General features: G+C 38.1%; 1 protein-coding gene across 1 annotated transcript; it reads left to right on the forward strand.

The window, feature by feature from the left end:
* The first annotated feature begins 2,900 nt into the window (after positions 1–2,900).
* LOC130910491 (gastrula zinc finger protein XlCGF71.1-like) lies at positions 2,901–10,850 on the forward strand. The gene is made up of 2 exons (XM_057827850.1): positions 2,901–2,985; positions 9,288–10,850. The coding sequence occupies exon 2, from the start codon at positions 9,323–9,325 to the stop codon at positions 10,157–10,159; it is 837 nt and encodes a 278-aa protein (XP_057683833.1). The 5' UTR covers positions 2,901–2,985; positions 9,288–9,322; the 3' UTR covers positions 10,160–10,850.
* The last annotated feature ends 3,987 nt before the right edge of the window (positions 10,851–14,837 follow it).

A 14,837-nucleotide genomic window follows, 5' to 3' on the forward strand; every position in this document is an offset into this window, starting at 1 on the left:
AATAAAGTATTCAAGTCTTTTTTTTTTTTTTTTTGCATGTTTGCCAACCCAAAGACTCAATTCATTCCATTAATTAGCTGCAGTAATGATATTATTAATTCATTAGTTTTCTGAACCGCTTATCATCATGATGGTCACGGGGGTGACGGAGCCTATCCCAGCCAACAATGGGCAGGAGGCAAGGTACACTCTGAACTAGTTGCCAGCCAGTCGCATCATGATTTTATTATTATTTCGTGTTTTTCTGGACGATATTCAATTCATTTTGATTTATTTAATCGATTATTTTGTTCATTTTAACTAGTTATACCAATTATATTTGTAATTTTCACCAGACACATTTTTTTAACACACACAATATATAATTGTTTCTATTAGATAAAAAAAAACAATTACATTATATATACAGTATTGGTAAACTCACATTCACCTCTCCCGCAAGCATTTTAGGTTGTACAAATGTTATAAATGGAGCTTTTTCTTTCATTTTTGAATGAATTGCTTTATTTCTTAATTCCATATTTGCTTTTAGGTATGCTATTAAATAATTGTAAATATTTCAAACCGCATCCACGTTTTGTTTTGCTTTACTATTCAAAATTTTATGTGCATTTCTTTTTTTAAATCAACAAATTTTGTGGGCTGGCCTATCTTGAATGGCTGTTGCTTGACTGAGCAAACACACTGGATGAAGGCTGACAGATGGGCCAGTCAGCCAGCACACAGCGCTAAGCTCCTGTGTGGGTGGACCACCTCGACATGGTGTTTACAAGAGGGGATTTTCCTGTGTGGCCACGACTCAAAAAAAAAAAAAAAAAAACCCAAACTAAACTAAATACTACAAGCTCTTTACCTCAATGAGAGCAGTCCAGGCAATTAAATGTGGATTTGTGTGCGCAGAAAATCTCCTGAGACTTCAACTCAATCAGATTATATTTTTTGGGGCATTTTAAAGGCAAATTGAAAAGATGACTATAGCCATAAAATAGAGCATGGCATTTACGGTGAGATATGACTGCTAGAATGCATAAAGAAAAATGTATCCAAAAATAGGAATAAGTGCAAAGACTGAAGGGAAACCCGTAGACTTCAAAACTCTATCGACCTGACACTTCGTCATTCTTTGCGTTTTGCCTTACCATAGGGGGCTGTATAAAAGTCGGCTTTATTTAGTAATAGTCAGGCGAAGACAAGCTTGGATTTTTGAAAAAGTACGAATGCTATACCGCATATAAACAGGAAGGATTGTCTCAGGAGTGATTTGTTTGAGGATTCAAGGTAGTTATTATATTTTTCGTACCATGTATGGTGCTGCCCAAGTGTCCTGGGGCTGAAGTAAGTGGCCAGCATTATACACTTTATAAAAAAAGATTAATCAAAACACTAATCTTTCTAAAACAAACATGTTTTTTAGGAGCCTGAGAGGCCAGCTACAAGTTGACCCAGAAGGTGCTGGCGTATTCTTCGATAGAGAAGCAGAGCGTCAGGCTCATCATGGCAGTCGTCAACCCCAACACGGACGCGGGGCTGAGGCTCCTAGCCATAACTATGGGCAAGCAGGAACACAGGGACACGGCCTGGAGATGTTCAAGAGGACAAGGGAGAGCTGGAGATGGGCCGGACGGTCCTCAAGCGGCCATTTCTCCGCTTGGCCCACATGGCTTCTTTCGGAATGTCGCTGTGGGACTCCCTGATGTGTAGGAAGCACAAGAGCACCTTCTGGAGTTCCTGGCGGTCCCTCTTCAACTGTTTTGGTGCCAACTTCTCCAAGGATGTGACATGAGGGGAAAATAAATAAATAAATAAATCAGGAGCGAGGAAGAACAAGGCCTTGGAGTGGCCGACTGGCAGGAAACGGAGCAGAGTCGAGGAGGGCAGAAAGGAGATGGCGAGGAACACGGATTTGTATAAATCGAGGAAGCTGACCAGAAAACGCATGGGATTGAAGAAGGCTATGTGATTGTTGAAAGACGAGGCTCATATCCTGGCAATACCACATTGATTCATTGTACTGCCTGAATTATAGGCTGTACAAGTATATCTCATATGCATTTTATATTTATGTTTATTTAGATTTATACTTTATACTTGCAAGTCACTTTTGAGATTTGAACTTATCCTGCACTGTAAAGGGAGATGCTCCACATTTTCATTGTACAACTGTATCATGACAATAAAGGGCTTTTATATTCTATAATAAGTTGTGATTGTATATAGAATTTATTAATAATCTATTTATAAATTATTTATAACTGATTCTGCATGTTTTCCTCAAGTATTAAGTTTCTGATATGAAAATTGAGTAATTTATTAGCTGTTGGAAACACGCAGTATATAAAAGAAAAAATAAGCTGGTATTTTGGGCAAAAATTTATATATGTTAAATATTGCTATTGATCCTGAAAATATAGATGATTATGTATGCATTTGGTGATTTTTGTGCATCTAGTGTAAAATCTGAGAATTTTATAGCCTTATATACAAAATAATTAATCGGGATTATACAGGGGAACAACTTTGAATTGTTTCATGGCGCTGCTCATGGAGACTCATATATGACTCAGGTAGGTGCCTGTTTTAGTTTTAGGTCGGCAGCAGCTTTGGTTTTGAAAATATATGAATTTGAGGTTTTTGAGAATAGGGCCCCTACGGATCGGCCCTGTGCCACGTGTCGGTCAATATGCTATGAAGTCTATGGGGAAACCTTTCCCATGTTCCTTGAGTAGAAGCAGCTGTAGAATGGGGCGCCTGAAAGTAATGGTATTCGACCTTTTGTATAAATTTTGTTTGTCTTTCATCTCAACTCCGTTGACGTCGCAAAGATGTTTTTCCTCAATTTGTAATCAATGCTCCAGTTTTGGCTCCTTAATGTGGAAGCCCACCGACTCCACAGAGGGCAGTGATGTCGCCAATAGGACGCGATCATCCGAGTAGCACCATCGAAGAAGAAAAAGGCGGAAGTTAGCGTCACGTCGCTAAGCAACTGTGAGTGTAAAAGTCTGTTTTCCCCCCATGAATCACGTCTTTTTCTATTTCACCTTCCTTGATTTATGTTATACTTAACAACTGCACTATGTTATATTTAACAACTGCACTAGCAACGCAGTTTGTTTTTGTCGTGCTGAACATCGCGGCAAGCTTGGCGTTGTTTAAATTAGCTGCAGCGTGCTAGCTACAAACAAAGGGACGTATGCTAAATCAGGACAGCCTAAAAATGTGTAAATTCCGAAAGCTTGGAGATCTGGCTATTTAAAACGTAATTAATTAATTAATTTAAAATTTATTGAGGGGATATGGTGGTGCTTGAGAGAACGTTGACAGAACACGAGAAGGAACTGTCGAACAATAGACCGAATGAGAAAGAATAATATTGACTTATTTTCCCATTGGATTTCTCATTGATGTCTGTGACTGTCTGTTCCAGTGAATGAATTAATAATGTATTATTTTTAAAAACAACCTAACACAATAAAGCAAGCCATCAGATTGCATATATTAACCTTTAAGGGACAGTGGTCACTACACTGGACAGCAATGTATAATTTCTGATGGTGTCTGTAAGGTTTTAAAAACAATTGAGAAATCAATCCTGATTTAGGTTACCATAATTCTTAACTAGGGCTGCAGCTACCGATTATTTAAGTCATCTATTAGTCTATCGTTTAGTTACTTTGAATAATCGAGTAATCGGATTATGAACATTTGATGCGTTGCGGAATACATTTTACGAGATGTAAAACAAATAAACTAGTGTTTATGCTTGCAATATGTATTTTTGGCTTTCAAAAGAGCATTAAATGCAAATACACAATAAAATACCCGAATGTATGTACCCGAAACGATGTAGAATTGGACTTTAATTAGACAAGAGCAATAAATTATGATGACCATATTTTGATTTCCAACTCCCGGCCCGGCCTCGAGATACTTTATTTTACTCGAAGTTTACTCAAGGGTGCCTAAATCACTCTAATATATTTAAAGTGTGCCTCCTCCGTCAGGATAGAAAAATTCAGTTTTATATGTTAAAAAAAATATATATATATATATATATATTGCCTTATAGTAAATAACCAAAGAACAATTCAAATTCTCAGAGGTTACTCAGCAGGCTTTATTATTACTAAAACATAAACAAACAATAGAAATGCGGAAAAAGAAAAAAAAAGAAATTAAAAAAATTAAATAATGATAAAAAAAGATATATATAATCAGGGGTGCACATAAGTGGTCCGCATGCGTGCATGCGTACTGGACGTAGACAAATGCGCTGGCCCTCAACGGCATCCATACGCTTTTGCGTACCGATGGCTGACCACTGTATTTGCAGCGGACACGAGAAAATAACTTCTCAAAATTTTGAAGAGGCAGGCCACACTGAGTAAATACTTTAGTGATGGGACGAAATGAGCCGAGGTTCCGAAGCTTGTGTCGAGTAATGGGAGGGGGGTTTCCACGAAGCTTGTAGCGAGGCTCGCTTCATTTCGGCAAAACCCGGAAATGATGACATGGGAAGCCTCGCCGGCGGCCGGTGGCCGGCGGCCGGCTAAATCTCGTGAGTGCTTCGGAAGTGATCCAACGTTTGGCGCACATTGCAAAAACAGGACAGACTACGGTATAAATTGGTTGCAAAACGCAATGGCGATCGCCTGTTATCTCACATTTTGTGGATTTCGGGCTCCTGTACTTGTTACATCTGTGCGCAACAGTGCAACCAGTGCAATCTTTTTTCGAGCCTTGTCCTTTGCGTGCGATGGAACCTGCGCGAAAAGAGCGATCCTCCCCTGTATGGGAACATTTTGATTTGATTGCTTTCAATAAGGTAAGGGAGAAAAACTACTTTAATATAAATGTGAGTGTGTGTGTGTACCTATCTGAACCAAACATTAACAGAATGAACAATCCATTAGTGTACTGGGAGGCACAAAAGAATACCTACCCAAATTTATATAAACTGGCACTCACATTTCTCTGCACCCCAGCTTCATTTGTGCCTTGTGAAAGAATATTTTCTAAAGCTGGTGAAATATTTTCCCCAAAAAAAGAAACTGTTTAAAGCCAGCCACTGTGGGAAAGCTATTATTTCTAAATAAAAATGAATAACAAATTACCCTTAGCACTTGTTGTATTTTGTTCACATACTAAATTACTAACACAAGCACATTCATATCTTTGTCTTAAACAAATAGCCATTGAATTCTTAACAATGTTGACCTCTTGGGCTTCTAGACCACTTGATGGCGCCATAGGGTAAATGAAGCACCATGAAGCTTTGCTACATGTGCAAACCAATTGGCTGCAAAGCTTCATTGTTTCATGAGGCTTCATTTGGCCATCACTAAATTACTTCCGTGTTCCCCCACCCCCGTCAAAAGACAGACAGACGACAGAGACGTCACCGGAGCTATCGAAAAAAAGGACTTTTGCTGAAAAGTGGCTACAGGAGGTACCATGGCTAGAAGCAAATGATGCTCGCACGGAAATGCGGTACAAAATGTGCCGTGAGAATCCCAATGTCGCCGATAAGAGCAGCGCATTTTATGTAGGGTCAAAGAATTTCAGCCATCCAAACTTTGAAAAGCACGAAAAAAACAGAGAGCATGTGGCAATTAAGCAAACTATCGATGTCAAACAGGACCCCACTCGCCCTATGGACAAGTGGCGGAATAAAGGTAATGAACAGCGACATGCACTTACAAACGTGTTTTTGCTCGCATTTTACAAAGCTAAACATGCACGTTCAATGAGGTCTTATGAGGAGGATATCCCACTTTTAAAAAGGCTTGGAGTTAATGTGGGAGCCGCATAATGCCCTTTATTTTGAATTGGTGCTTCTTATTTCTTTACATTTCACTTCGAAGTAATGGCAATTTTGTTGTGCCAGTTGATGTTAATCAAGCATTAATTGTTAATATAATTAATTAAGGTTAATTTCTCTAAGTAAAGCTTGTCATAAATTTATCGCATCAGGGGGGTCGGCTCTCAAGCTCAATGAGGACCAAGTCACATCTCCAGGTCCTCCTCTGAGAACCTGGGCAAAAAAATTATGTGCACCCCTGTATATAATGCAGACCCATGGAAATTTAGTCCAGTACCACACACACACACCCAGTAGGCTATGTGCCAACTAAGCATTTTTATAAATTACTATCACGACAGTTGTCGTTGACAAATTGTTATTCCCTCTCAATTGTTATTCAATGTTCTAAATTGCACTCACTAACCTAAATAAACTCACAAACGGTTCAACCAGCATGTTTCCAAACGAAGCAGTTCAAAACTACATTTGCCATAATGCCTACTATTTGCCTAGCACAATTTAGCTCATTGGTAGCTACCCTATTAGCGAACGCCAGTAGCCGAAGCAAAATCAAGCGCAAAGCAAATGTACCTGTAGCTTGTGAGCTCCTGTCGTGACAAAGGTTTGTTTGTGCATGACAATTGACAGTTAACGTCATGATAAAGCCAGTTTGTGACTGCGCACACATGCGCAAATTTGTATCCAAAGTAGACTAAAGGTATTTTCGACTCAATTACTCTTTTGGGTACATGAGGATTTGATTAGATACGAATTGATCAGAAAAAACTGGGCAGGCTCTCTGGGAAACGTCATTGGCAGCACAGTACCGTAGTATTCTGTGCAAAGTGTCAGTCAATTTCAACACACTAATTGGTCCCGTGAAAAATAATGAAAACCTGACTTATTCATGAATTTATAAAACCCTGACAGACGCCACAGACAGGATGTGAAAAGTAGACATGTCCGGGCAAAAGAGGACGTTTGGTCACCCCAAATAAATGCATTTAAAAACAATTAAAATACCTGAGCTTAGCCTCAAACAGTATAAAAAATATCTAAGTACAACAAAAGAACAACTGGTTAACTTGCATAGCATAGCAAAAGTCAGCGAGGGTAAATGCGTAAACGATTTATTTATTTATTGTTTTTTTTTTTTTACAAAGCTGTTAACAAATCATTCAAACACCTATTCCCACAAAAAAACTAAATATGCTAAATATACTTCTAAACTAAATAACGAATTCATAAACAAACATGAACTTAAACAAAAACTTATCTTATGTTGGTTTTAACAGGGAGCAGATAGATTCAGCCATGTTCGACGACTTGTCATATTCACTGTTGCCACTAGAGGGTGGTATATCATCTCATATCAATCAAACTAAATGCAAAGACTTTCAATTTTTTCTCTCTAATTAAACGAGTCTTCGAAGCAGCAAAATTTGATTCGAAGCTTTTATCTAACCGAATTACCTTATTGGCCTGAATATAAGACGGTGTTTTTTGCATTGAAATAAGACTGAAAAAGAGGAGGTCGTCTTATTCGCGGTCTAGACATTATACCCATTCATGACGCTAGATGGCGCCAGTTATCATTGAGGCGATGTTCTGTCATGACAGAGCTCAGCTACTCTCCCCATTCACGACGCTAGATGGCGCCAGATATCATTGAAGCGATGTTCTGTCATGACAGATCTCAGCTTCTCTCCAGTTTGCAATTTTTTATTGCAATGTTTTTCCTTTTTCAGATTTGTTTCAAGACTACAGTCAAACTTAACTTTGATGGTTAATGCAGTTATCGCAATTTTGTTGTTTTATCACAAGAGATTGGTTTATTTACATTTGAAAAACCAGAAGCCATTCATTTACGAATGTGATTGCACTTTAGTTTACATATTTAAATGTTCAGATATTAAGATTTGAATGAGGCAAAATAACATTCTTTTTCTCTCAAATATATTGTTATAATCATTTGTTTCGGATGTACTGTTAAAAATTAATTTGGTGTTCAAAAAGTCTTTTTTCAAACTTGAGTCTTGAAAAAGAGGGGGTCGTCTTATAATCAGGGCCGTCTTATATTCGGGCCAATACGGTACTCAAGTTAATCGTTTAATCGTTGCAGCACTTTTCTTAACATAACTATTACTGGTGTACGATAATTATTGGTCCGATAATTATCGGTCCGATAATACAAATTATGACGTCATCCCAATAAATCCAATAAAATAATTAATAGGACCAGTAATACAGTATGAACTGTGCTCACTGGCTGGGAAATCAGTTGGCCATTTGCGGGGCATTGCTCCCACCTGCCGGTCAGAATAATTCGCTGCATCTATAATTTGGCCCACAAACTCATTCACTTTACACAGTGCTGTGTCTAGCGTTAGCATTGACAATCGTGAATGCTTTCTGTTACTTACGTTTCCGCCTTGGAAATATATGTAAATATTTATGTTTACTATAACATATGGATGTGCAATATATGTTTACTTCAGTGGTGAAGGGTCATATGTACAGAACTTCATAAGTTGTTGTGTTATAGAAGTCAGCCAATGCTTAAGGCTAGTAGCTCAAGCTAGTGTGCTACGCTATACATACATATAATAGTTGTCGTGTAATGTTAGTCCTGTCAGCATGCTTGGTAGGATTTTATACTATGCAGAGAATAAACCTCATACTTTATTGAATATGGGTTCACTCACTGCCGTTTATATTGATTATTATAAGGCAAGCCATTAATCCTTTTTGTTCTACCATATTTTTGTTATGAGGAATGAGTGATAAACCTTACTATCTAATGTTTACAGTGTTAGTTATAAGTTAGTAAGTTATTGAGAGGCCTTTTGGTTATTGATAGGCTTGCTGTCCTAACCTGTCTCCCAGGTTAAGAAAGTTGTTTCATGGACCAAGACCACAACAGTCTCCCGTAGCACCAAATATTTTTATCCGATGACAAAGCACAATACCTGTTGGGTTTATGTTTTAGTTCAGTGCTCATTGTTCAGGAAACACATCTTCAATTATATTGACTAATTGATTGTGATTGACTCAAATTATATTTATTTGAAAAAATAAATATTGGCACTTTATTTGAAGTCAAGACTGTTCTTGTCTTTGTTTTGTTCATTATAATAATGTTCATGTCATTATGAAAATTATGTTGAGATCAAAGACAAATCTATGTTGAATCCGCCATTATTTTTTTTAAACCTCCAGGTGTTCAAAAACAATATACAATATATATATATATGAATATACATTTTAAAAAATTATATATTTATTATCGGGCATCAACATCGGTATCGGCTTTGAGGAGCAGGAAGTTATCGATATCGGTTTCAAAAAATGGATATCATGCACCCCTAATAACTATTGATCTTGGAAGCACATACCTGAGATGGCTGTAATCCCACTACAGGTTTAAGCAAAATTGGCTGCTGAGAACATAAACGTAGCATTAAATTTGCCATTTTGTTTTCTTTAGAGCTTGCTGCTGGGCAGTAGGAGCGGCGCTCCAGGATGGAACAGAAGGAGCCAGAGCCCCCCAACATCAAAGTGGAAGAGGAAGAGCTCTGCGTGTCTAGCAGTCGCGAGGCCGAGCGAGAAGAGGAGCGGGTCGCCAAGTTCCAAGTGATGCGCGTCATTGTGAAGAGCGAAGTCGACGATAAAACTCAGACTCGGTTGGCCGACGGAACCCGACCTCACCAGCGTTCACCTCCGGTCAAGCGCTCTCGACTTCCTTCGGACCACCCCTACCCAAAGGCCACGGCCGACCTAATGGCAGCCGCCGGCGCTCTATCGGGTTTAAACTGCACCCGACATGAGCGACTCCCGAGCGGGAAAACTTTCGTCTGCTCGTTTTGCTGCAAAACCTTCAACCAACGGGTCCATTTATCCCGCCACTTGAGCGTCCACACAGGGGACAAACCCTTTCACTGCACCATTTGCAGCAAAATGTTCGCCACCAGGGACCGATTGCACTCCCACATGAGGATCCACACGGGAGAAAAACCTTTCAGCTGCTCCGTTTGCGGCAAGCGATTTTTCCACCGCTCGCATTTAGTCAAACACTCCCAAATTCACACGGGCGTCAAGCCGTTCCCCTGCCTTTTTTGCGGCAAGCGCTTTTACTCCAACGGTGATCTGATCAAACACACGCGGACGCACACGGGGGAAAAACCCTTCACCTGTTCTATTTGCAACACTAGCTTCAGCGACAGCTCCACGCTGGGCAAGCACAAGCGCCGCCACACGGGAGAGAAACCCTTCAACTGCAGTGTGTGTGATAAGCGCTTTCCCTTCAAGTTCCAGGTGAAAAAGCACAAGTGTGTTGGTGAGAACAGCACCACTAAGTGAACTTAATAGAACTATTTCACTAATATTCTTCCTTGTTGGTAGAGGTGCACGATAATTATCGGTCTGATATTAGGAATTATGACGTCATCACAATAAATCCAATAACATTATTAAGAGAACCGGTAATATATAATTTTTTTGGCATGGTGTCGGTGGATTTGGATGTGTGCGTTTGAGTTGTTTAATGGACCAAGACCACAAAAGTCCTCTCGCACCAAATATTTTATCTGCTGACAAAGCACAATACGTGTTGGGTTTATGTTTGTTTTAGTTCAGTGCTCATTGTTCAGGGGAACACATCGTCAATGATACTGACTAATTGGTTGTGATTTACTCAAAATTTATTTATTTAAAAAAATAAATATGGGCACTTAATTTGAAGTCAAAACTGTTCTTGTCTTTGTTTTGTTTATTATAATAATGTTCATGTCATCATGAAAATTCTGGTTCGGTCAAAGGCAAGTCTATGCTGAATCCACCACAAGTATTTTTGGCCTACACGTGTTCAAAAAACCATGTGAATATACATTTAAAAATTATATATATATTATCGGTAGAGATCACGTCATTTTCAAAGTATTGGAATCGGCAAAAAAATATCGGACATGCCTTTTTTTAATATATGTATATATATATATATATTTATTAATTAAATCGTTTTCTAATTGTATTTAACGTTACAGACATAATATGTTACACTCATCCAGACTCTTTAGTTTAGGCTTAAGGTAGGGTTATCAAATTGATCCCGTTAACGGCGGTAATTAATAAAAAAAAAAATTTATCACGTTAAAATACTTAACGCAATTAACGCATGCGCTGCACGACCCACTCACGCATTGTAGCGTTCAATCTGTAATGGCGCCATTTTACATATATATATATATATATATATATATATATATATCAAAAAGGCAGCGTAAACTGAGTAGAGTGAATTTTGCAGCCTTTCGAGCCTTTTTTAATCGGCTAAAGCCTTACAATCCCTCTCCCTACGATTAGAAATATCATGGGAAGCAATGTGGGGAAGAAAGGTAGTAATTGATCTTTTTCTTAACATCCTATGTTATTTCCCCACGCAGAGAAGATATATCAATTGGTACCACTATGCACAGTCATGGTTGCACTTCCCATCATGCATTTGGGCAGAACAGTTAAATGGCTACAGTATCATTTACTGAAAGCTCAACAAATACACTAGATGGCAATATTTAGTCACAATATACAAAGTTACATTTATCCTTTAAGAATTACAAGTCTTCCTATCCGTGGATCCCTCTCACAGAAAGAATGTTAATAATGTACAGTGGGGAGAACAAGTATTTGATACACTGCCAATGGGTTTTCCCATTGGCAGTGTATCAAATACTTGTTCTCCCCACTGTAAATGCCATCTTGAGGATTTATTGTCATAATAAACAAATACAGTACTTATGTACTGTATGTTGAATGTATATATTCGTCTGAGTTTTATTCATTTTTTTCTTAATGCATTGCCAAAATGTATATGATCGGGAAATTTTTCGGGAATGATTGGAATTGAATCGGGAGCAAAAAAAAAAGCGCTCAGATCGGGAAATATCGGGATCTGCAGATACTCAAACTAAAACGATCAGGATCGGGAGCAAAAAAACATGATCGGAACAACCCTAATTATCGGTTATCTTATCGGTATCGGCCTTGAGGAGCAGGAAGTTATCGATATCGGTATCGGTTTTAAAAAATGGATATCGTGCACCCCTACTTGTTGGAGAAATTCTGTGCATAATAACTATAATTAGTCTTATAGCGGAAGGTTAGAATTTTTTATATTAGGCTTAATCTTCGAGTTAGCGGGGCTTTAATTAATCGGTGGAGTTGATTTCAACAAAGTCCATGCAGTTTTTTAGTTATTTTGTTAGTTACAGGGCTCCAGAGTGGCTAAGCTAGAGCGAGTCAATGGTCCCATCTTAGCATGCCGATAAAAAACAACACATGCACACATGTCTGGGGGGGGCATTGGGGGGTACCCTGACTTCAATCTGACGTCACTCGACAAAATGACGTTGCCCGTCGAAAAGCAGACCGTCGATAGTATCACTAAAGAAGGCAGTTCATAGTGTGTGCTATTCTCCTTAGCCGTTGTTCTTCCTCCACTATTTTGATTGCTTACGAGATGACCAGTTTACTGGAGGCCAAAATGTCTTTTGATGGCCAAAATTAAAAAACAACATGTAGCAATCAGCCATCTTGCTGTTTACATTTGCTTGGAACGCTTGGAGGTCGCAACTGGTACCGTCCGAGTGGGATAAGTCCGATTTCCCACCTTCCTTGAATGCAGCATGTGTGTGGATGTGAATGTGGTCTTATTATGCATCTAAAAAAAAGAACGAAATGAATTTTTGGCCGCATGGGTATTTTGAACAATGATTTACACTTTGAATTTATTTGACTATGTTAGATCTGTTAATATTTTTTTATTGACGTGCTAAGACAGGACCATTGACTAATGATTAGTGATGCACGATAATACATTTTTCAACCGATAACCGATAATGTCAAGCCGATAATTCTATTGAAAGATTTATGTAAAATTTTAAAGTATACACAAAAGGAAATATTACTGTGCAAAAATATAATTTATTGCTCTTTTTTTCAACATAAAATATGAACAAGTCATCTTGTTCAACCACAACATCTAAACAATGACAGATTGTCTGACATTGTGTAATGGTAAACTTTTGGCAACAATTACAGAGTAAATACCTAAATTCCACAAAAATGCCTTTAAAAGTAAGCCATTCCTAACATATATAACATTAATACACTGCAAAACACACCTCCTTAAAACTAGTCAGTTTTAAGTGTAAATCTATTGGAAATAAGTGAAATTATCTGCCAGTGCTTAAAGATTTCTTGGAAGAAAAATAGCTAGCTGAAAATAACAGCTTTATTTTAAGCAATACATTATTATACTTAATCCTAAGAAAAAAACTTGGAAGAAGAAAAGATTTTGAATAATATTTGTGGCTACAGAATATTATTGTTATTTCATTACAACAGGAATGTGCATATTTAAATTGATAAGTGTTAATAAGTGCCAATAAGTTTTGATTATCTACTGTGACTGTAATTGAGCAGACAAATAAGTTAGATTAATTTGAAAAGTGATTGCTAATGTTATATGCTTTGTTGCACACTGTGAAAATGATTAACTCAAAAGAGCGAGATGTCATGTACCCATTCTGCAGCGCTTTGTTTACATATGCGGCACTCACGACATTTGCTTTACAGCAGCTAAACTGATACACGGCAGTACTATTTGGAAGGAGTTGGAGCTCGCATCTCCGTGCGTGTTGTTTTGTGCCTGAGTTTTGTTAAGCCGAAAATAAAGGCAGCGTTACAAAGTCATCTGACCGCTCGTCATTTTACATACTGAATGCATTATTGACTCCTCAACCTCTCCTCCCTCAGGGGCTTCAGAGAGGGGAGGGGTTGAGGAGGCGGCGTGCTGAATTCTTCGGTTGTGCACATTTTGAGGCTAAATCAAGTATATAATTATCGGATTGCATTATCGGTTGAATTTTTTATTATCTGGATTATCTGTGTGACGTCATAATTGCCATTATCGGCCGATAATTATCGGCGACCGATATTATCGTGTATCTTTACTAATGGTAACAAACTCCTCGGAATTTGTTTAAAACTACTCCCCCGACTAGTTAAACCCCTGCTAACTCAAAGATTAAGGCTAACGTCAAAAATTCTGAACTTCCGCTTTAAGGGGTGTCCAAAGTCTGATAGGTACTAAAAATGTTTAATGCAACTCCCAAAAATGTCCTAACAAAAACCCTAAATCTGATTTTAATGAGAAGAAAATGGCAAGAGATACCAAAACCAGGTTAGCGTTTTGATGAAAATGTATTTCATGAAAATCCAACAAAAGAACAGAGATTATTACTTTCTTGACGGATAAATACAAGTACATTTTCTTGAAATTTTCCTTTAAATTATGGGCTACATTCTAGTTATGGCTGCCATTGACGGTGATAGACGAATCAGTACAAGGTATTTAAAATACTTCACATCCAGTGGCGGATAAAGTATTAAAGACTGAGCAGAATGAAAAAAAAAAAACAAGCAATAGGATTGACAGCACTGTAAACAGAACCTTAACAAACTCAAAAAAACACCAAAATTTAGCTTAATGTCAGATTGCAAAGCAACTCTCAATTGCGTCCCCATACTTATTCTGCAAGAGTGTGTAGCACCCATCTGGAGGCGTGCGCTGCTCTCACTGTTGTTTTTTATTGATCAATATCTTGTTCACCTGCCTAATCTTGCTTGTACTCATGTTGTTTCTCTCAAGTGCTCAATTCTGGTATAGTTGCACGGGGCTTATCGATTGCGCCAGAGGCATGAAAACTTAACTATCAAGTCATAATGAGGGAAAAGAAAGTAGCGTGTAACGTAGGGGACAATTTGAAAAAAGTAAAAAGTACAGATATGTGCTGTACAATGTCATGAAGTCAATGTAAAAAGTACCACTTCATATTTGTACTCAAGTACAAATACACAAAAAATGTACTTAAGGATAGTAACGATGGACCTTTACTTTGTTGCATTCCACCACTGTTCACATCACATAAAAATCCGCAAGACACAATTAGAAATAACAAAAAAAGGATAGATAAAAGTC

Source organism: Corythoichthys intestinalis, chromosome 22 (assembly GCF_030265065.1).
Source record: "Corythoichthys intestinalis isolate RoL2023-P3 chromosome 22, ASM3026506v1, whole genome shotgun sequence".
Taxonomy (NCBI): domain Eukaryota; kingdom Metazoa; phylum Chordata; class Actinopteri; order Syngnathiformes; family Syngnathidae; genus Corythoichthys; species Corythoichthys intestinalis.